A 22,665-nucleotide genomic window follows, 5' to 3' on the forward strand; every position below is an offset into this window, starting at 1 on the left:
GATGTACCTGGTATGTGTAGCTTGTCTCTGATTAGCCTCACCCCAAATAAAGCTTGGTTGTGAACACCTTCCCGGAACCTCTACTGACACTCCATGATTTGGTGCTCCCTCTTCTGTGGCCTGTGGTTTGTGGTACTCTCCCAGAAGGCCGACACATTGGCCAGTCCTTCATGCTTCCAATGCAAACAGCCTTTGAGGGACTCCCCAGTGCCACATATGAGTGACGACTCATGTGCTTTTGTGGCCTGGCCCAGACTGCTACATAGAGACCAGAAAGGAGGGACAGGGGTAGCCTCATTGGAGTCTGCTCACTGCTAGAAGCGCTTTCCTCTTTGCTTCAGCCACCTTTGCAGAGAGCTCTTGAGTGACTGAAAGCTTCTTGAAATGGGTTTCAAATCTATGGAAACTGAAAAGGAAATAAATGGCAGGTTCTGTTGCCCCTGTTCTGATATGCCCCCCATCGCTGTAGGTAAAGAAATACTCAACTCCAGATAAGTAGCTTGAGATGTAACTCTCTTCTGATTTGGAACTGTGAAGCTGGTCACTTCCAGAAGGCGCCTCAGCCCCAAACCTCCAGTCTTCACACGTAACATAGGTGTGTCTACTTCACCTGAATGTCACTGTGAATAAGGGTTGGATTATCCTGCTGAGCACAGATATCCAATTTATACACCTCAGAGATTTTGATTAATGGGACTTGTGTGGTATCAGCCCTTTTGGGGATATCTTAGTGACTTGCATAGCTCCAGGATGCAGTAGGAGGGTGCCCCCCCAGGGCTGCCTCTATAATAGGGTCACCTTTTTCAGTGACCTCAGGGTACTGATGAGGGTGACTTGGTCTTTGTCAGGATTGGGCAGGAACTGTAGAGATGAGGCCCTGAGACACTTTCATGCTTTTGCAAACAAAGCACTTCAAAAAAGCCTCTGCCCCCACCCCCATCCTGGTGTAAGGTGGCGGAAGGAAGCAGTGGCTGACAGCAGAGTTAAACAAGCTTGAAGGTAGGTCACATTTTTGACATACCATTTTCCTCCTCCGTACCAGCAGCTGCCCTCTACTTTGAAAGGGGCTTAGCTGCTTGTATAAACTTTGGTTCTTGATAATGTAAACTATTATTAGGATTATCTTTTTATTCATAATATATGCCTGACTCTCTGTCTCCCTTATTTATGGTCTGTTTGAAATACCCATTTACCTTCAGTACCCGGAGCCAGCATCAACTCCTCTGAAAGCAAAGGAGCCCTTTATAACAGACTATCTATTTAAATCTCTGTGGTTAAAAAGGACGCTGGGAACAAAATCATCGGGTTCAGGAAGCTTCAGATCTCACAGCAAAGCTTCCAGTTTAAAATTGGGATGTGATGTTGACAAAACATTTCAGTTACAAAAGAACTTTTTAAATGAAAGTTTATAATGAAGGGTGGTTGTTTTAAGAGAAAGATGCTTGATTCTTACTTGAGAATCTTTAGGTTTCAGGATCTCTCCCCCTGTTTCATCACTACCTCATGGAACCATTTGCCACCCAGGATATTCTGGAAATTTAGAGGCTCACCCCGCGGTCAGCCAGACCCTGCTTCCCTGCAGCCTCTTGAGAGGGAGGCTATAATGATCCTGCCTCAGATGCTCCTGTGTGGCTTGTCAGTGGAGGGTGGGTTAGCTGGCGAGCCAAGAAAAACCAATAATCTTTCAATTTTTAATAAAATGTCTCCCCCACCCTTTGTCTATCCCTATACTCTTCTCCAAAAGAAAGAACAGACTGAATTTTTAAAGCACATCTGGACACTGTTTTTGTAAAGCTCTTACCCTGAATTCCCAGAAGGAATGTATTGGCTCCCATTTTTCCAGGCAAAAACTGAAATGACTCCTTTGTTTATAAGTACTGTGCTTATGTATTTTAATAAAAGTGTAAGGAAAGAAATTGCACTGATTTGAGGGTCCTTTAGGCCAACAGATTCTCCTTTATGCCTCTCTTGAAGTCTTTGAGAGGTGCTAAAAGTTTATGGTAGGTTTTTTTTGATGGGGGTGAGGAAGGGAAGAGAAGGGACTCCATGAGTTTTTATCTGCTTTCTGTGGCTATAAAAATGGGGTGGGAGTGTGCATGGATTCTCACAGCTCCTGATTCCTCTGTTCTGTGCTCTCTTCCCCGCATTGCCCTCTTGGTGACTGCCTTGTTGATAGACATATTATAATGTTCCAGATCTGAGAACCCGAAGGTCTGCAGTAGAATCAGTCTTCCCCTTATCAGATAGCATTTGTTTCCTCCTTAGACTAATCTTCTAGAAGCTTATGGTTGCTAAGAAATTGAGGTGACTCTTTAATACCAGTCTACTAGGATATTAGCCTAGGATTCTTCTAGTATGGGGAGAATTTCCCAGGATTATAAATGGTGTTGAATTTTTGAAGATGAGGTAAAGGCATCTGCCATATTGGGAAACTTGTTCTTTACATAGATGATTGCAGTGCCCTTAAAAATTAGGCTTATGAATTGGAGTTGTACCTTCATGAACAGATGACTTTAGTGTGGTTGAGTTATTGCCACATTCCAAATGGTCATAGCTAACCTTACTACCCAATGAATGTTCGTTAGTGATATGCATTTAACCAGTGTAGTTAGTTACTGCTTCTTAAAATATGATTTCTCAGGACCTATCCTGGGATTGTGGAAATAAACTCTAGAAGTATAATGTTCCTGTAGCCCTCTTCTCGGTGATGAATCAGATTTATGAGATGACTACATTTAGATTTTATTCCCCTACTTTCAGGGAAAAGAAGGTTGTTAGTTATGAATTGACCCAAAATTGGCCCACTGATCCTGCCATTGCTACAGATAACTCTGTCAAATGGTCACAAATGGTCTGAAAATTAATGTTTATATTAGTGCCTTCATGCAAAAAGTCACCATTTTCATGAGCTTTGGACAAAAAGGGATTTTTCCTGAACTGAAATTTAACTCTAAACTTGAGTCTTGCTGATAGTGTTCTAGCTTATCTTTGGAACTTGTATTTCTCTTCTTAATTTTGGAAAACTGTCAGTTATTCTAAATGCTAGCTAAGCTATTTGGGTTGAGAAGTGACCTGATTTATAACTAATGGTTAGTTTAGTGTTTGCCACTGTAGTTTTTCAGATAGCATTGTTTCAAAAACTACAAAAAGGTTTTGCTATTTTAACAGGGCATCAAACTGTAAAACTGAGCAGATCTTTGAAAGATCATAACGTAGGATCTTAGTGATGTTCACTGAAATGTGGGCGGTTGACTGTACTGGCAGGATCTTGAAATGAGTATAGCTTTGCCTCCAAAGTGCTGGGCGTGCTACCTGCGCACAAAAGCCAACTGCAAATCAGCTTTCTCGTACCTTTTTCTAATGCCAGTGTCACTTGTTTTTAAGGTTTCAAACATATGAAAAAATGTTTAGATGATTATTGTAACATGCTTTCTACTTTTATAGGAAATCTGAGGATGAGGTTTGGAAATAGATAGGGAGGAATTATTCTAGATTATAGTATTTCCTTGCTCAGAGATTTGTACAGTTGAAAAGGTGGTTTTGATGTTGGAAACATCCATGATGACATTCTTTTACGTGTAACATGTTTGATAATCTTTAAATTCTGTTTGAGTCTCTTGCTTAACGGTCTTTTCTTAATGGTCTTAATGGACTTTCTCCTATTTTTCCAGCCTTACTTTTTCTATCTTTTCCTCATGTGCCCTAACTGTGGGTAGCTACATGAAGCTCAATTCCTGTCCTTTGCTCTTTCTTATACCTCCTATTAGCTAGTCCAGCTCCCCTTAAGTTTCTGTAACATGACTTTATGCATGACTTACTGGCTTTTAATTCCATATCTCCTAAAATATACAGTGTTAGAAGATACCTGTAGTCTTCTGTTCAACTCCCCCTTCACTTAAGTTTCTTCCACATCCACCTTAGAAAAGGTTCTTCCCAGTATTCTTGTTATTGCTGTAAAGTCACTAATCTTCCAGGTTCCCAAAATAGGAGCACTCAACTTACCTTTGATACTCCATCACATTTGTCACCATGTTCTGCCTCTTAGAAATGCCTCTTGGACCTGTCCTTTCATCATTTTCCACCGTCGCCATCCGATCACTTATATCTGGAGGCCTGTAGTTGCTGTCTTCTGTCTGCTGGTCCAGTTGTTTGCTTCCCTAATTCTTCCTGCAAATGATTTATTTATTTTTTAAGATTTATTTATTCATGCATACAAGAACTAGGGTATAGGCCAGATGCATGGGAAGGTGAGAGGATTCACCAGAGACAGAATGGGGAACAGAACAGGCAGACTGACTGAAATACACTGCTAAGGGGAGCAGCGTGGGAGACAGGAGAGGTCTGCTGCTCCATGTGGGTATCTCCCCGGCTGGGGATTGAACTCGTGCTGCAGAGGCTGCGGACAGCTTCATGGGTTGCATCTCAACCCCCTGTGCCACCAGGGAGGCCCCAAATGATTTATTAATGTAACTTCCTTGCTCGAAATCCTCCTATTTCTTTTGGGGGGGGGGTTGTTTTCCCTATTTAAAAAATTATTATAAAATGTATATGACATAAAGGTGACAATGTAACCATTTTAAGTATTTCATTCAGTGGCACTAAGTACATGGACATGGTTGGACAGCCATGGTCAACATCCATCTCCAGAGCCTTTATCTTCCTAAACTGAAACTTTGTGCGGTTGAAAGGTAACCCCTGTCCTCCTTAAACTGCCCCGGCCAAGGCCTCACTCCACTTCCCTTCTGTGAACTTGAGTACTCTAGGTACCTGGTATAAAAGGAGCTTTACATTGTCTTTTTGTGCCAGTGTCTGCTTTTTAAAGGTTTTATTAAGTGATTCTGCTCTTTAGAAATTTTGTAGAGTTTGGTAAAAGCTGACAGAGGGCCTTTATTTTCCGTCTTTTTTAATTCAATTTTTAAAATTTTTATAAACTTTTCAAAATTTTATTTTGCGTAGAAGAACTGGGGTATATGCCAAAAGTGCGGGGGCAGGGTGTGAGAGGATTCACCAGAGACAGAATGGGGAACAGAACAGGCGGAACTACTGAAAGACACTGCTGAGGGGAGCAGCGGCCGAGACAGGAGAAGTCTGCTGTGCCATATATGGGTTAGCTCCCTGGCGGGGATGGAACTCAGGCAGCGATAATGCTGAGACTTAATGCCTACGCTACCAGGAAGGCCCCCCTATTTTCCATCTTCTTTAGTTTTTAGTGAGCTGTGTCTGAGAGCACCAGACCACACTGGTATTAACCCCAAAAGTAGGTAGGAAAATCAGTGGAGTGGCCCTCTAATCCTAGAGGGGTGCCAATGGAGACTCCTTGACACCAGTGCAAAACTTAGTGACCTCTTTTTGGTCAGGTAGGGAAGATGAGAGGTGAAATGGATAGTGACTACAGCTTCCTTACCTTCTGGTGACTTCCATCTGTATTAGAGGCAGGGAATCTGGCCCATCTTGAAAATAAGGGGATATGTATAATGAGGCCACACTTCCCATCCTTTCTGTTATGCTGGTGTCACCTCTAATCTGCATGTCCTTGGGTCTGACTCATACCTTGATTGAACTCTGGTCCTTTTGGTTCATCTTTTGAAGCTGCTTTTTTTTTTTTTTTAAAGATTTATTTATCTAAGAACCGAGGTACAGACCAGATGCACAGGAGGGTGAGAGGACTCACCAGACTGACTGCTGACGGGGAGAGGTCTGCCTCGCCATGTGGGCATCTCTGTGGCCGGCGGGGATCGAACCGGCGCTGCAGAGGCTGTGGACAGCTTCACAGTGCTGTGCTCAACCGCCTGTGTCACCAGGGTTTATTGCTGCTGTTTTATTGCTTCTTTCTTCTCCACCCATGCTTAGTCCATTGTCCCCTTGGCCTTCATCAGATACCCTTCCCTGAGCTCCTGTTTGCCACATCTAGGCTTGGCTTCACATCACATTCAGGTCTTGCCTGACTCCCAGATGTGCCATGTGTGGCATCAAGCCCATGCGCCCATCCCCACCTGATGGTGCCCACCCTTTCAGACCCTATGGAAGTGTTTAACATGTAAGGGTGCTAGTCATTCACACCAGGGTTCCTGGAAGCTGTGAAGGTTTTGCCTCATCCACTGCAGTAGCAGCCATTTATTGAATACCGACCTTTGGGGCAGTGTGGTTGCTTCCATGTGCTCAAGTGTCTGCATCTATTTGAAATGGTCATTCTTCTCCTGCCCCTGCCCTGCCCCACCCCCCTACTGTGGTCCTCTCAAGATCTGCCTCTGCTTTGAAGATACTTCTCTGGGAAATCTCCTGTTCAGCTCCTCCTCTGAAATCCAGTTACACTGAGAACTTAATCGCATAACTCACATTTCATTATAAATTCTAATGTCATGTCTTTTAGCTTTGTTTTCCAAAATGAATCATAACCTTCTGAAGGAGCCTTATTCTCAATTTCTCAAAATCGCCTTCCAGTGTAAAATCTGCTTCTAGCCCTTGAGACATCTGTTGATGAATTCTGTAGCATTCACTAAGGGTTTTTCATGAATAAACAAGAGGAGGGAACCTCAGAGTACAGATAAATATTGCTTTTAGAGCGGGCTAAGTTTTTCAGGCAGAGAGCTTTCTTTCTCCTTGCCCATGTTGTGATTCTAATCACAAAATGAAAGTTAGCATTTTCATTAGCAAGTTGTTTTCTCTCCTTCACTTGCTCTGCACTGGTGTCCTTCCAGCTGCCTGCCTCAGTGCTGAAGCCACTAGCTTCTACCGGCTGTAATGTGATTACAGGCAGGACGCGCCCAGCTTTTTCTGGACATGCCATAGTTTCCCTCTTAATTTTACACAGTTCTGTTATGTACAACGAGACCAGTCAACTAATCACAAAATCCCCTATACTGGTGCAATTTAAAAAATATATAGATGGGCCTCCCCGGTGGCGCAGCAGTTGAGCGCTGGGTTGCGAGGCTGCCCGCAGCCTCTGCGGCGTCGGTTGGATCCCAGGCTGCTCCCCGGCCACTGGAGGAGGGTCCCACATGGCGTGCAGACCTCTCCTGCCGCCCGCTGCTCCCCTCAGCAGTGTACTTCTGTCCTTCTGCCTGCTCTGCTCCCCGCTCTGGCTCTGGTGAATTCTCTCACCCTCCCGCGCTTCTGACTGTACCCAGTGCTTGTATAAATAAATAAATAAATAAAATCTTTAAAATATATATATATATATATATATATAGATAGATAGATAGTGATTTGGTTGTCCTAAAGAACAGCACGCAGGATCACCACATCAGCGGGCAATCTACAGAAGCATCAGCACACGCGCACTGCGCGCCGATCAGCCTTCTCCCTCACATCTCCCTGGGCTGCCCTTTCCATGGATGCAGCCAGCTTTAGAACAGGTGAAAGTGCCTGCTTTACTCTTTTTAATAATACTGCTTTCTTTTGTAGGAAATGATGGATAGTTAGAGCTGGCTGGGCCTTTACAAAGAAGTTGGCCCAGTAATCCTAGTTCTCACCCTGTTAGTATTCTTTTTGTTATTTCTCCCATTGGTTCCACATGGCTCTCCCGAAATGAACTACACTTACTAATAGCTGGTGGAGAGAGAGCACAGCAGATGTTCTGTATGTTAAGATCTAAATTATGCCAAATCACAGTGTGCTTCATGCAATAGAAATAGCCATGAAGAATCTTTAGTGGGATGGAGAGAGGAGATTTGGGGAGAATTTCCTTATTGTCTTTTTTTAATTCAGATATAATTGTCACATAATGTTGTGTACCTTTAAGGTATAAGCATGTTGAGACTATACACTTAACATATCACAATATGATAACCACTGTCTTATCGTAACACCTCTATCACTTCACATAATTTGTGTGTGTGTGTGTGTGTGTGTGTGTGTGGTGGGAACCTTAAGATCTGTATAGCAATTTTGAAGTATATAATACAGTATAGCTGACCAGGGAGGATGATCATATTCTTTTCTGTACTTTATTTTTCTTTTTTTCAATTTGTTATATTTATAAAAATAATAAAGCCCCCTTCAAAAGAAAAGCCTACAATTTTCCTAGAAACTTGAAACTCCAGTTTTAAGGAATCTACTTGAGGATCACTGAAGATCCACCCCTTATGGGCAGTGGAGTAAATAGTGGACGGACATGGCCTCTGCCCAGCCTCCTACCCCTCAGCCCCGGTGTCTGGGGCCAGCTGCTTGTCTGGGCTTTCCCTCCTCAGCACTCCTGGGAATGTACCAGGCTCTGTGTTCCACAAAAGCAGGGCTGCTGGCCAGACAACTTGGCCTCACAATGACCTAGCGCCTCTTCCTTAGTTTAAAGTCATTTTAGCCAGAACTTTTAGGCCTCTCCTACCTTTTAAAAACATTTTATCACTGCTTTTAATCTTTTTTGTGATAAGTCTGTTTCTCCTTAATTTCATGACAAAATGTTATTTTCACCCTGTTGTTTTGCTATTGTAAACATTCCTCCTGGGAAGCCTACTGAAGAGAAGGAGACTTACTGGTTTCTTCCTGCTCAAGGGTGCCATTTGCTTGCCTCAGGCCACAAGGGAGAGGAGTAGGACTCGCCACTAGGGCCACTTCATCAGGGGGAGGTGTGCTCCTACCTGCTGTCCGTTTGCCCTGTCTGCTTCATGTGAATTTGCTTGCGAGTTTGCCTCTCTGTACCAGTCCATGCCAGCCCTTTAAGAAGGAGACAGGGAGACTAATTTCTCAGAATGCCACACTGCTCCTTCACCCACAAGGAATATTTAACGAAATCTGAAATTCACCAAGACATTGATACTTCGTTTTTACATCATTCTTTGCCCTCCTTCTCAGAATGACATTTCAGCTGTTCAGGGAAATTAAAACAAAACTGAATACAGAATACTTCTTGGCAAACACAATTATTTCCTGGACTAAATCACACAATGATTTAATTAGTATGTCATTTTGTGTGTGTGTTTGCATGCATTTACTTTAATGGGAATTCCATGTGGTATCATTGGGAAATTAGGGAAGAGAGTCTTCTAGATTTATTGCTTATAGTTTCAGGGCAGACTGCTGGCTTCCATCCAAGAAATGGGGAGAAGTAAAGTTGCAGGGATCACGAGAGTTTGAATATATCCTTCCTAGTGCCTGTGATTTTAAAACTAGTTTGGCAGAAGGTAAAAGGCAAAGCCCATAGTGAAATGATTTACCCTTTGAAACTTGTAAGGTTCATCAAAACTTGTGGGGGGACTAGGCATTATGGAGGCAATGCTGTCCTTTTTCTGCTGTCTATCAACATTTTATTTATGAAGCTTGAATGAGTTTAGGTTTGTCTGCAGTAGAAGTCAAAGCCACAGATTCTTCATTTTGGAAAATTGGTAGTTTTAGATTATTGTCCTTAGTGGCTCTTGAGCAAATATTTTAAAATATATCCAAAACCTAACCCAATTTTGTGTGTTGACCACAAACACCAGCCTGCAAAGGCAGCTGAGTGGGAAAATCAGCTGTTCTATCCATCTTCTGGATGTTATGAGCTTGTTTCTCCCCATGAATATCAGGGAAAGATATTAGCCACATCAAGTATATTTTTTAACTTGTCTCAGTGAAACTTGACTGACTACTGTCACCTGTGATCTTAAAAGTGATAGAAGCATCTCTCTTAATGGCCTCGTTTGTTGTAAAAACAGAAATCATTGCTTTTTATGTTGCTACTTTGTAAAGTACCAATATCTTGGACAAGTGTTCAGTGACTGCATTGTAACAAATACTGCCTATGAAGGATTACCTTAAGGCATTAATCCAGAGTTCTCGTGTTAAAAACTGACATCTTTCTTCCAACCACTTCCCTCTCCCTTTAAATTTTGCTTTTAGTTGCCAAAATTCCCCTTGGGTCATTAACCATTCTTGGTGTCCTCCTACAGATCTGACATTACTCTATCAAACTATTGATAAGGCAGGCAGGTGACAGGCCTGGTTGGATTTCAGGGGTCCAGAAGTTTCCTGAAATACTGGCTGCAAACTTGAGTGCATGCACATTGCCATGCTCGCTCACCAAAATCTCAAAGACATCTGTGTCCCCAATAAAAAATTGAGACCTTCTTTTGGGTGGTAGGAGGAGTAAATGAAAGAATATTAGTGATTTGGACCCGGTGGTGATAGTGTTGCTGATAGTGACACTAGGATTGCAGCTATAAAGCAACTCACATACCCTCTCCCACCTCCCATCTTCAGGTCTGATCAGTGTTGGAAGGTCTCACAGCTATTACTTAAATCTTCAGCACATTCTTGCATCTAGAAACCATCCTGCTCTGGCCATGAGCATGCTGCAATGCACCTCTCTTCACAGGGGCACTGGGCTGGGTGTTGCACAGCCTGGACTTTCTTTCAGCAACTTCACCTTTGTACATTTAACCCTAGTGGATGCAGGACAAATGACAGCCTCTATGACAGGGCCACTGGGTCAATGGGAGTGGCATGCTGCTAGGGGACTGGCTCTAGGAGACTTGATTTTGCCTTCAAGTACTCAGACTCCTACAAGTCCCAGGGAGAACCAAGCCAGTTGAGAATTACCCCCCAGTGTTTGGTAGACTGGAGGCGTGGGCAAGTGGAGGGGTGCGGGGGAGGCGGGAGGGGGTAGGGAGGAGAAGCTTGTTCACATGCTTGTTAACATTTGAGGGTCTTTGACAAAGGAAGTCTAATGCCCTGCCCCGGTCAGCCGGGGATTGCCCCCCTCCCCGGGAGGCCCCGTTGTGCACAGGAAGTCAGACACTAATGATGTTAGTGAGGGGACAAAGGCTTCCAGCTCGGAAAGGGCCTTTAATTGCTGTGTCCGGCTCCCAGGCCGCCAGCCTCAAGCTGGAGGGGGCTGGGCAGGATGCGCTAAGTGTTAACACCTGGAGCCAGCACTGCTGACTTCCTGGTGCCTTTTTTTCCTCCCTTTTTTGGTGTGACTAGAAGCAGGCTCCTGCACATTTACAAACCCTGGCTGCATTGGGAAGGGGGTAGTGGGGGAAAAGGGTAGATTTGGGATGTGGTATCCAAGAACCTAAATGGAAATGATTCAATCAGTAGGTCACATTGACCACCGCCCCTCTCTCCACCCCCCCACCCATCTGCCCAGGGGACTTAGTAACTGTTCATTACCTCTAGGCCACTGGATTCCCTCCTTTTCCCAGGAATCTTCTGGGAAATGCCATACTTTGCAAAAAGGCAGCTATACATTGAGGGGAAGGGGAAGATGTTAACTGTTTCTTTGGCTTAGAATGTTCTAGTTAAAAATGAAAGGATAATGTTCTTGAGGAAAGAGAGATAAGGGTCTTTTTTAAAAAAATATTTATTTATTTATGCATACACGGGCCGGGGTACAGGCCAGAGATGCAATGGGGGTGTGGTGTGGTGTGGTGAGAGGATTCACCAGAGACAGAGTGGGGAACAGAACAGGCAGATTGACCAAAGTACACTGCTGAGGGGAGCAGCAGGTGAGTCAGGAGAGGTCTGCTGTGCCATGTGGGTTGCTCCCTGGCCGGCCTGGAATTGAACTCGTGTTGCAGTGGCCGTGGACAGCCTCATAGGTTGTGTCTTAACCCTTGCACCACCAGGGAGGCCCGGATAAGGGTCTTAACCACTGTTGAGGACATTGGACTTCTAGGGAGGTAGAACTGCACTGGGATGAGGACTGCCAGGGCTGGGGGGCACCTTGCCAACAGCCAGGGGGTGGGGGATTTACATTATGGAGTGTATATCCTAACTGGCACTTTCAGGGATCAGGTGAAGACATTGAATCGTACAGGAATAGGGAGGCTGAGATACACCCACTCATTTCTAAGTAGAGTCTGGATTCCTAATGACTGAGCAGCCATGGCTTTGGACCTGGGCCTGTGAAGTCTTCCTTGGCCTCTGAGAACTTTGGGAATACCTTCAAACTGTGTAAGAGATGTTTCTGTGGGAAATTGGGTACAGAATATTTCTCTCAGGATTCTCCTTTAGGTTCCAGAAACCCTTTCCCTTTCACAATGACAAAATCATCAACAAAGTGAAGGGCCCTTGCTGTGGCTTGTCTGCCTGGATGGCAATTGTGGCTCCTTTGCAATAATCTGAAGTGACCTGGGAGGCTGTGTCCTGTCCCTCCTGCAGGTAGTGGGAGACAAGAGCGAACACAGGTCAACTCAGTTGGGTTTTTGCAGCCAACGAACAGGAGCTCTTAGAAAGGATGCTTGAAGCCCTTTTCCCTTCTAGAGGAATAGGGGAAAGCCACAAATAACTTTTGAAAAGAGGTCTAATGTTGACTTGCTACTTCCCTATGTTATTTTAAGGAGGTTTTTCTGTCCAAGACCACCATGTGGGCAGAAATAATAGGCTGACAGAAGAAGTCACCTTGCTTTCTTAGCATAGCCTGTGATGTTTCGATTAGCACTAAAACCTAAAAGGGCATATTCTTCCATAATTTCCAATATGTGAAATCCACCTTGAAGGAGGCACATGTGTGGGGTGTGCTGGGGACCTGCCTGGCGGGAGAAGGCCCGGTCTCCATGGCAACATCACAATCCCCCACATCTGCAGGCATTTGTGCTGTAAAAGCAGAATTCCAGATGTGATATAGTATTTGGAGACTCCATCCCCAGGCCTTGGAAACGGTATTTGAAGTCGGCACAATTCAGTGCACACTCGCTGTGTGGTCCTAAGGCTTTTTATTAGTAGTTTTGTTTTGATCCGAACATTTCCTCTGAGCTTAGGCATAACAATCATGTTTATAGCTTTAAGTTTTCTTCTTGTCTAATCACTATTTTGCCCTCTCACAGAGGTACTTTCTAGGGCTTCTGGAATGAAATCTTTGTAACCACCTTTAACAGTTCAGCAAGAGCCAGCCAGTAGCTGATTTGCTGGGTGGGTGTTTAGTTGGTTGTTTGCTTCCTCTTCATACCCAGTATTTACAGAAAACCAGTTAATCTGTGTCTGCAAGTTGTCTGTGTGCTTTTAAAACTGCAGATGGGTTGACTGTTACCTTAAAGATGCCAGTTCTCTAACATGCGGTTCTCATTTGAGTGGATGGGAGTGGTGTGTGTAGGGAGGGGAAAGGTCTGGCTCTCCATTCAGAGGCATGTTTTATAGCTTGCCTTTAATGTTTTGAGAATTGGAAAAATGGAACAATCCTGTCTATTTGTGAGTATCAGCCACAGGAGAGCACGCAGCCCAGAACCTTAATAAACTAATTGGAAAAAGTTCTTGGTCTTTTGCTTTGGGAAAACTAGGGAGGCTGCAGGGCTTTGTTTTGTTTTGTTTTTAAACACAAGGGGAAAAGTCAACTCTGTGTGTGTGTGTTTTGCTCTGTCTGGGGTTTAACTGCACGTGCATGTTCCAGTGGCAGAGCAATAAGGAAATCACGAAGTCTGGAGCAGAGAAGGACATTTTAAAATATATTAAATTCCATTTAGGCCACCACTGTTTAGGAGGTTGCTATCATATTGCAGCGTATAAATATATTGAATCAAAGTGTTGTATACCTTTGAGTTACACACAGTGTTACATATCAGTTATATTTCTATTAAAAACAAAAGTTGCTGTCCGAGGAACTCATAAATGCTGTAACATGTCCTTATCTTTAGTGAATGGATATCCTTGGGGATGAGGGTTGGGTTGGGACAGCAGTTGATAGTGAAAAGAAGCTTATATGAAAACTAGAGCTTTCAGTTTGATAAGCAGGACACATGGTAACTTGGCATGGGTCGACTCCATGTTAGAGCTCAAACAATTGTCCCTTCAGCTCTCCTTTGGGGAGCGTGAAATTAGGAACATGTGTGTGCTGATTAGCAACATGTCAGAGATGAATCATGATTACGGCTTTGGTCTGGTGCACAGGCGATGCTTTGGAGTAGTGATTTCCTACCTCCTAGCAAATCTCTCTAATTAGCTTAAGATCTCTGGGTCTTTTTGGGCCGACATGGTAATTGCTGGTGGGAACCCACCGGCACTCCCCCAGAGCTTGTGTGTTCCCCATTCGACATCCAAGACCTCACCTCCCCAAATCAGACAGCTGGCTGGCACCTTTGATTTCTGAAGAAGGTTGCATGTAGATGGAGAGTGAAAGAGAACAGCTTCTGGGAATGTAGAGCAAATATCTTGAATAGATCCAGGCCCAAGCTGGCTTTCTGATTTATTTTCCTTGTGTTTTGGGTTTGCCAGCATTTTCCTTGGCTTACATCACCTGGGGCTCCTCTGCCTTTGCAGACTTCTTTTTTAAAGTTAAAGATTTGAACTGAAGAAAGAGGTATCTGCCTTTGTTTATGAAACCATCTAAGCCTGCAAGGGGTAAATCGACTCCATTCTCTGCCTCGTGCCCTCACCTTGTCCACTAGTCACAGGCAAGACATCAGTCCTGTTGTCCATTTTAAGCCTCACGGAGCTGTCTGCTATCATTGCAGCCTCACTGACACAGTGGCAACCCAAGATGAAGGAAAGGCTGTGGAAAAATAGAATATATGGTTGGCACTGTATATTCGTTTCACCTTGAAAAAAACCCATCCTCTCAGATGAATGCTCCTATTTTAATTTTCACCCAGGGCCTCCCCGGTGGCACAGAGGTTGAGCGCTGGGTTGTGAAGCTGCCCGCGGCCTCTACAGTGCCGGTTTGATCCCCGGCTGCTCCCCGGCCACCGGAGGAGGGTCCCACATGGCGCGCAGACCTCTCCTGCCGCCCGCTGCTCCCCTCAGCAGTGCACTTCGGTCCTTCTGCCTGCTCTGCTCCCCGCTCTGGCTCTGGTGAGTTCTCTCACCCTCCAGTGCTTCTGACTGTACCCAGTGCATGCATAAACAAAACAAACAAATAAATAAATAAAACATGCCTCTATTAAAAAAAAATAAATAAATTTTCACCCAAATTCAGTTCTCTAAAACATTGCCAGCTTCCTGAAATTTCCATCACTGATTTGAAGACAGTCTTGTTTATGCCTTACTGTAGGCCCGCCTTCCAGTGGCAGAGGGGATGCTGTGATCAGCTGTGATCAGTTTTTCTCAAAATGCATTTTTCCAAAGTGGCAGTTAAGATGTTTTAGAGCTGGATTGGAACTGTTGCTCTGGAAAGTTGGTGCCTTCATGTGGCTCAGATCCCCAAGGACCCCTCAGGAAATTGGCTGTCTGATGTCCCCTCTGGCCTGCTCTGGCTGATGTGGTAGCTCTGTGTGGGTCCTGCCCCGTGGTGTCTTTGTGTCAGGCCTTTGCTTCTTTGCCATATGGGTGGAGCATGGTGTAGGTTTTGGCCTTTGAATTTTATTCCTTTAACACACTTAAAGGTTATTCTTCCCTTCTCTCTCCCCCCCCCCCACTCCTCTTCCTGAGTAAAAGATGTTTTCTCCATTATGCTCCCATTCTCTGCTTCCGGCCCTGCTCACCATAGCAGAACTCCAGGCACCTGGGGCTTGCTTCTTACCTCACAGTGAAACAAATTAAACACCGCCTGTTAGTGCAGCAAATGGGGGTGGCTAATTAACTAAGACTGTGACACCCTGAGGCCACAGCATTGGCATTTATAGTTTTTAAATAATGGGCAGCAAACAAGTATTCTTAGTTATCAGCTCATTAAATGTTAAAATGAGTGTAGTAGCTACAACTTGGAATTGTTTCCTGAAGACCAGATTTGTAAGTTGCCTTATCTGTCTTCTTTTAGTGTGGACACTGTTTCTAAGTCACCTAGTCATGCCAAGTCAGGTCCTCTGGACTCACTTTATATGCTACCTGGCTTATTCATTCATTCAGGCAGAAAATTTTGTCAGGTCCAGCTCGGGAGGGCAAGCATTTGAGGGGGCGGTTACGTTGGCCATTATTCTGTCATTGTCCCCCCATCCAGCTCAATCAGAGCACATATCAGAGCTGGAGTCATTGAGCCGCCTGGTTCCCACCTGACCATCAGTAGGACATGTTCCATGATGTGCTGGTTAATGCCTCCTTGCTACCTTGTGCTGAGCACTAAAACATTGCCAGCTTTTTGAAAGTTCCTTCATTGATTTAAAGATAGTCTTCTTTATGCCTTACTGTAGCTGCCTTCAAGTGGCAGAGGGGGTGCTGTGATCAGCTGTGATCAGCTCTTTTCAAGATGCACTTTTTTGCAAAATGGCAGTTGAGATATTTTGGAGCTGGATTTGAACTGTTGCTCAGGGAAGTCCATGCCTTCACATTGCACAGATCCCCAAGGACCCCTCAGGAAATTGGCTTGTTTGCTGCCTTTCTGCATCTCCCCTTTTTATTTTTTTAAATTTTTTTTTAAAGATTTATTTATTTATTTATTTATTTATTTATTTATTTATACATACAAGCACTGGATACAGTCAGAAGCGCGGGAGGGTGAGAGAATTCACCAGAGCCAGAGCGGGGAGCAGAGCAGGCATAAGGACCGAAGTACAAGTACACTGCTGAGGGGAGCAGCAGGCGGCAGGAGAGGTCTGCGCGCCATGTGGGACCCTCCTCCGGTGGCCAGGGAGAAGCCGGGGATCGAACCGGCGCCGCAGAGGCCACGGGCAGCTTCGCAAGCCAGCGCTCAACCGCTGTGCCACCAGGGAGGCCCTGCATCTCCCCTTTTTAGCATAACTCTGATCTTGTTTATTAAAGCAGGAGATTTCTCAGAAATTTTACTCTTCTGAGTATGAAGTAACCTTTTCATTACATGTCAGATGCTGCACTTGATATATGACATCTCACAAAGTCCTTACACCATTTGTTTGCAGGAGATTGTATTCAAATATTTTATATATAGCCCAAGGAAATGAGGTTCAGAAAAGTTTAGAAATTTGCCCAAGGTCACATCCAGTTGGAAAGTGGGGGATTTGAACACACATCTGCTCAACTTCAAATCCCATCCTGTTAATTTCAACTCCAGATGAGCCCCCAGACTTGCTCATGGAAGCCTGTATCCAGGATGGAAAAATCTCATGCATTATCTTTGATGGGTCAGTGTTCTGGGCTGCCAGAGGTTGGTGTGGGAAAGTCCAGGGACAAATGACTGGTGTGCCTTGGGTGTGGCAGTGGGAGGGTGGCAGCATGTGTCATGTATGTGACACCGAGAAACATTTCATCATATTGCAACTGAATTGATCTAAGAGTGCATCAGCTTTTAATTGATGCTCTAACAACTTAGCCACAAACCTAGTGTCTTAAAACAGTATGCGTTTGTAATCATAAAGTCAGAATTCCAAAACTAGTCCTACGGGCTAAAATCAAGATGTTGGCAAGGGCTGGCTCCTTTTGGAGGTTCTAGGGGAGAGTCCATTCCTTGCCTTTTTCACCATCTAAAAGCCACCTGTATTTCTTGACTCTAGTTCTGCCTTCCTCCATCTTCAAAACCAGTAGCATAAATCAATTAAAGCAATGTCTGTCTCTCTCTTTCTCTGCTTTCTGCTTACATTGTCATATCCCCTCTTAACTCTGACCTTCCTGTCCTCTTATAAGGACCCTGTGATTACATTGGGCTACCCAGATAATTCAGAATAATTCCTCATCTCAGAATTCTTAAAACGTTTCACATCTACATAGCTCCTTTTGCTTTACAAAGTAATGCATTCATGGGGGTAATGATGTGGACATGTTTAGGGGACTGGGGCAAGGTTATTCTGCCAGAAAGTATAGAGAAAACAGTGCTCTGTGAACTGGCCTGGGCACACCATGACTCTGGGGGGCTTCCGCCCCTTCCAGAGTGAAAGGTTTTTACAACACACACAAGAGATGGTCCTGGCGATGGTGTCTTTCAATTCTAACTCCTATTGTCAGGCGTTGATGGCCACAAAATCTTGGTGTTGGATTTTCTGTGGAATTAGAATTCCCACTTTGCATCTACATCAGCAGAAGTAGGGATTAATTAGAGGGATTTAGGTTCTTGCATGCAGAATATAGCACATCTCACTGCCTTGACTTCCTTTCCACAACGCATTGTGCATTGTAAGTATCCAAGAAATACCTGCTAGAAAACATGTTACAATAGAAATGTAAGCGAAGTAAGAACAAAATAATAAGTTGTCAAAGTCATGCTAGTAAGGTGATTGGTCCACAATCTTAACATGTCTCAGAATGTTTCCTTTTTGGAAAGTGCTTCCTTTATATGGCTTCACAGGATCTTTCTCAAGTGCCCTTCCAAGGTGAGAATCATGAGGGATATTTTTTTCAAACAGCTTAGACTTGATTTGCCTTTGGTCACCAGCTGGAGAATGGAAGGAGGAAGGTCTTTGTCTTGGACTCTAAATTGCACCTCTGTTTCCCTTCATGACACTTCCCTTTCCTCTTCACTCTGCTAATTATCCTTAACTCTTGTAAGGTTCATGTGTTATCCCTGCCCATGGTTCATCCTTACTGAGGTACTGCCTTGATGCATTTAATACACTGTATTCTTATTTATGGCTGGCTCTTTAACTCTGCCTACATAGACTTTTCCTGGCCTTATACACTGAAGGTTCTTGGAAGGCCAGGGTATGATCTGAGATTGGTCTGTATGCCCAGGGTGTGATCCTTGTAACCAGTCCCTATTCATTGAAAGAAGGAGCTTCATGCTGCTTCCTGCCTGAGGGCAAGGATAGTGGCTGTTTTACTCATCTACTCATCACCATTACTAATGTAACATCTGGCTCATAATAGATGGTGCATTTTTTCCCCCCAAGGATTTATTTACTTATGCATATAAGAACTGGGGTGTAGGCCAGAGGTGCAGGGGTAAGAGGATTCAACAGAGACAGAGTGGATAACAGAACAGGCAGATCTACTGAAATACACTACAGAGGGGAGCTGTGGGCGAGACAGGAGAGGTCTGCTGCGCCATGTGGGTCACCTCCCTGGCCAGGGATCGAACTTGTGCTGCAGTGGCTCCTCATAGCTTCATAGTGCTGAGACTTAACCCCTTGTGCCACCAGGGAGGCCCGGTTTTATGTCCTGGAGGTTTGTAGGGGAGGAGAGTATACGGTGCAGATGTCTTGGACTGTGGGTTTGTGGGGACATTGCACTGTCTCCTCCTGGTCTCATGTCTGCTTGTGTTATTATGGTCTTGGCCATCTAGAAGCTGGGCATCCTCCAGTTGCACAGACTGTGGCCTCATCCCTAAGGATTTAAGAAGGCTTTTAATAATTTAAGAGGATTTTAATAATATAGCAACATTCTGGAATCTTGTGTATGTGGGAAAGGGAGACTGAAAGGAGGAAACCCTGAAGAAGGGGAGTCTCAGTAGATCATGGGCTAGTGTACCATGTTGATTTAGATGTCCTGTTACTGCTCATTCCTCACTTTAATTAGAATGGTGTGTGTGTGTGTGTGTATGTGTGTGTGTGTACTTTTCTGCACAGCTGTGCTTTTCTAAGGTCTGTGTTTATCTGAGCTCAAGGATCCAGTTTCAGTGGGCGTGCCTGGCTCCAGAATAAGCAGTGTGAACATGCCTGTAGCATATGGATATGCTGGGTTGTGGGGGGAGACAGTGGGCCCCATCAGAAGTGTTCTGCAACATTGTGTCTCAGTGTAACAATTACCCATTAAATACCAGGCCTGCAGCATATGGTTTTCCCCACCATCCCTCTTGTTGAGTGGAAACTTTAGCTGTGTGGTTAGAATATTTTCCCATCATTTAGCATTTCAGAATTGACATATTTTGGAGAATTCTGCAATTAATACTGACTGGCACATTTGCAGATTATTACAGAAACAGTGAAGTAAGAGTCAGTAGATCTGTAGCAATTAGTTCCCATGCTGGATAAGTAGTGGGTTAGGAAAAGGTGGGTTAGTGGGAGGATTCTGGGGCTCCCTTTGTGGATGCTGTAATTAAAGTGGGAAGTCTGGTGGAGTTGTTATCCCTGTTATTAAGAGTGCAGATGGCTAACAGCCACATCACCACGACTTCGCGTTAGACTTTTAAAAGTTTTTTTTCCTCTATCTTTTATGACCCACCCTATATATTCCAAGCATAGGTACGGATGCAGTGAGGAATTTTCTCATTAAAAGTAACGGCTTATTCCCACACTCATTCCTGGTCTTGGAAGGAGAAACCTGTTTCCTTGGACTTGAGGAATTGCCTATCTGTCGTGGCTTAATAGTACTTTTGGATAAGAGTGTCTGGTAGGCGAGTTTTACAACCAATCAGCCCTCAAAGCAGATCCAACTGGAAGTGCTCCAGCTGGCAGCTGTGGTCTCTCTCCCAATTTTACTGTTAATGAATTATTATTTAACCCCCAAACACAGAACAGCCTGCTCCTTTTGTCTTAAGGGAAGTGGGTACTCATGATTCCCATGGCCTGGCAGTTAGGAATCTCCTGGGCTCGAGGGAGTTTGGCAGCAGAGGGGAAGTGGAGTGTCGGGGTGGTGGGTGAGAACATAGCGGCGTGGAAAGAGCAATAGATGTTGCTCAGTGACTGGCATGACCCTGGGTCTCTGCAGTCATGTGTGTGTTTTTACTGCATGGGGATGTGTGCTGGAAAAGCAAATTGGCTTCACTCCTCATCGTGTTCTCTTGTTTTCCCATAGGGAGTGGGGTCGGCCAGCAGAAACAGCGGGCTGCACAACATCACCTTCAGATATGACAGTAAGTAACTGGCCTGACCGCCAAAGAATGGAGCCCTTTAGTGGTTCAAAACCTACAACAGTCATGCGTAGTCAGGGCCACTGCAGGTCCTGAAGGTGGAATTTTCAGAACCTCCTCAGTTTTGTCTACAGAGCTAAAGTGGCTTAATCTCAATTAAGCCATTCAAATATGGACAGGGAGTATGAACAGGTCAAGTGTCCGCCATAGTATTCAGAGATGTTCTGTGTAGAGACCTCCTTTGATTTCCCCAGGGCCTAGTCATTTCCTTATGGGCAAATGCAGATGCCCATAGAGCCTAGCAGTGAACAGATCAGCCAAGCTACTCATGTGCGGGGTGCTAGGGAGTGGTGGGGACTGTGGCACACTGGAGAGCCCATGTCTGCTCAGAAGGGAATGCTGGCTTCCCTGTTCCAGCTCATTGTGGTTTCGAGGAGTTCCCTGAGCATAGCCAGAGGAGATTTCCAAGAAAGTAGGAGATTTGCATTTTTTAATATTGGCATTTAGTTTCAAGTTTTCAGGCACACAAAGTAGGCCATGTGAATTTGTGTCCCAGATTGGCCTAAAGGTCTCTAGTTAGCTATCCTGACTTAGGCCTGGGTTTTAGCCCCAACCTTCACCTATCAGTTGTCGGAACATGGAAGAGGGCTTAATTTTTCCCAGTGTCAGTTTTCTCATTATAGAAAATAAAGATTAATTTCTTTCTCAGAATCATTTGGAGACTTTAGTGAGGTGATGGTTGTGACTGCTCAACTTGATGGCCTACTCTGTGGTGTGCATTCATTAATTGATAGGTGTTAATATTAGAAGTTATTTCAGCTACAGTTGAAATACGAGTGCTTTTTTGGCCTTTTGTCTTAAGGAGGTGTAACTTCTTCTGGCTAAACTGAACTGTGATCATTTGAGCCTTATGAGGCATAATTTGTAAGTAAAAATGTTGACAAGAGGAGGCAGGACTCATAGTGACTCCTGACATTGAATTCATCTTCTGCAGAGGGTTACAAATCCAAGAGCATAGGTCACATTGAGGTCTCTGGAATGACAACTGCTAAAGCAGGGTATTTGAGGTCATATGTACAATCTAACAATTTTAACATACAAATATGTGTGTTAGATTCACAGTTGGGTATTTCTAGTTAACCATTGAGGGCTTACATTGTGACACTCAGACATTTTGTTAGTTGTCTGTGCATGTTCTGGCTAAATGCAGTAATGCTAATGAACGATTTGCAGGTCCATGATACTTGGTTCAGCTAAGTAGAGACATGTGTAAGGGATCTTTATTTGAGTTAGAAAGTTAATTTCTTTTTTTTTTTTTTTTTTTTTTTTTTTTTTAGAAAGTTAATTTCTAATATGTGCTCTTGGTCCTGGCTGATCTTATATTACTTCCAAGAGTTCAGAATTTTCCAGTCAGCTGCAAACAAGTATTTGCATCTCTAATTTAATTTTCTGAAAAGGGATCTATACCTGTAAAACTTAAAAGTGTCTTAGTTTTCTTCATGGGACTAAATATTTGGCTCACATGTTGATACCCATTATTTTCTTTCTGTTTCTTCAACATTTAATTAGAATTTAATTCACAACTCGCATTGACTCCTGAGACATCTGAAGCTCAGTTGCATTTTGGCAAAATGTCATTTGGGCGTAATTTTTTTGTAACCAGAATCCAAAACTTTAGAGTCGCTAATAATTGGATCCAGGCTTTGTAAAAACTTATTCATTGTTTTCCATTGAAAAAGATACTTTACTCCTCTTCCACATGGAACTTTCTGTTATTGCTCAGTTGATTGGTCACTGGGCCTATTAGAAATAGCTAAGAACCAATTACTAAGTTTTCACCAACATACCAGACTGTACAGTCTTATTTTTTTTTCTTTCCTCATTTAATGTTGCAAAGAAAAATCAATGTCTTGTCTTTAACTCAAAACCAAATTTCATAGGTTTCCTGGTTTCCTTTCACATCTCGCATGTCTCATTTCTCTTTCAGGCTCTGAGGGATAATGCCTGAGTAGGTTGTAATACATTTTCAAGATTTCTTAGAATTTATATTTGCATAATTACATTTACAGAAACCCAGAGAGTGCTCAGTCTGGCATTCTGAACAAAGGGAAAAAAGTATGATTTGCTCTTCCATCTTTTCCTAAAGCTGTTTAAGTCAAAAGTTTCTCTCATTATAGACCTCAATGCATGAA

At 43.8% G+C, this 22,665-nt stretch overlaps 1 protein-coding gene across 1 annotated transcript in view; it reads left to right on the plus strand.

The window, feature by feature from the left end:
- The window catches only part of IL17RD (interleukin 17 receptor D), a gene marked incomplete at both ends in the record, with an annotated part of 58,696 nt that overhangs the window by 18,955 nt on the left and 17,076 nt on the right, over positions 1 to 22,665 (plus strand). Inside the window, one exon of the mRNA XM_084247678.1 lies at positions 20,419 to 20,476. Within this exon, the coding sequence (XP_084103804.1) occupies positions 20,419 to 20,476 (58 nt within the window). The remainder of the gene's footprint in view (positions 1 to 20,418; positions 20,477 to 22,665) is intronic.

The sequence above is a fragment of the Talpa europaea genome, assembly GCF_964194135.1.
Source record: "Talpa europaea genome assembly, chromosome: 11".
Lineage (NCBI taxonomy): Eukaryota > Metazoa > Chordata > Mammalia > Eulipotyphla > Talpidae > Talpa > Talpa europaea.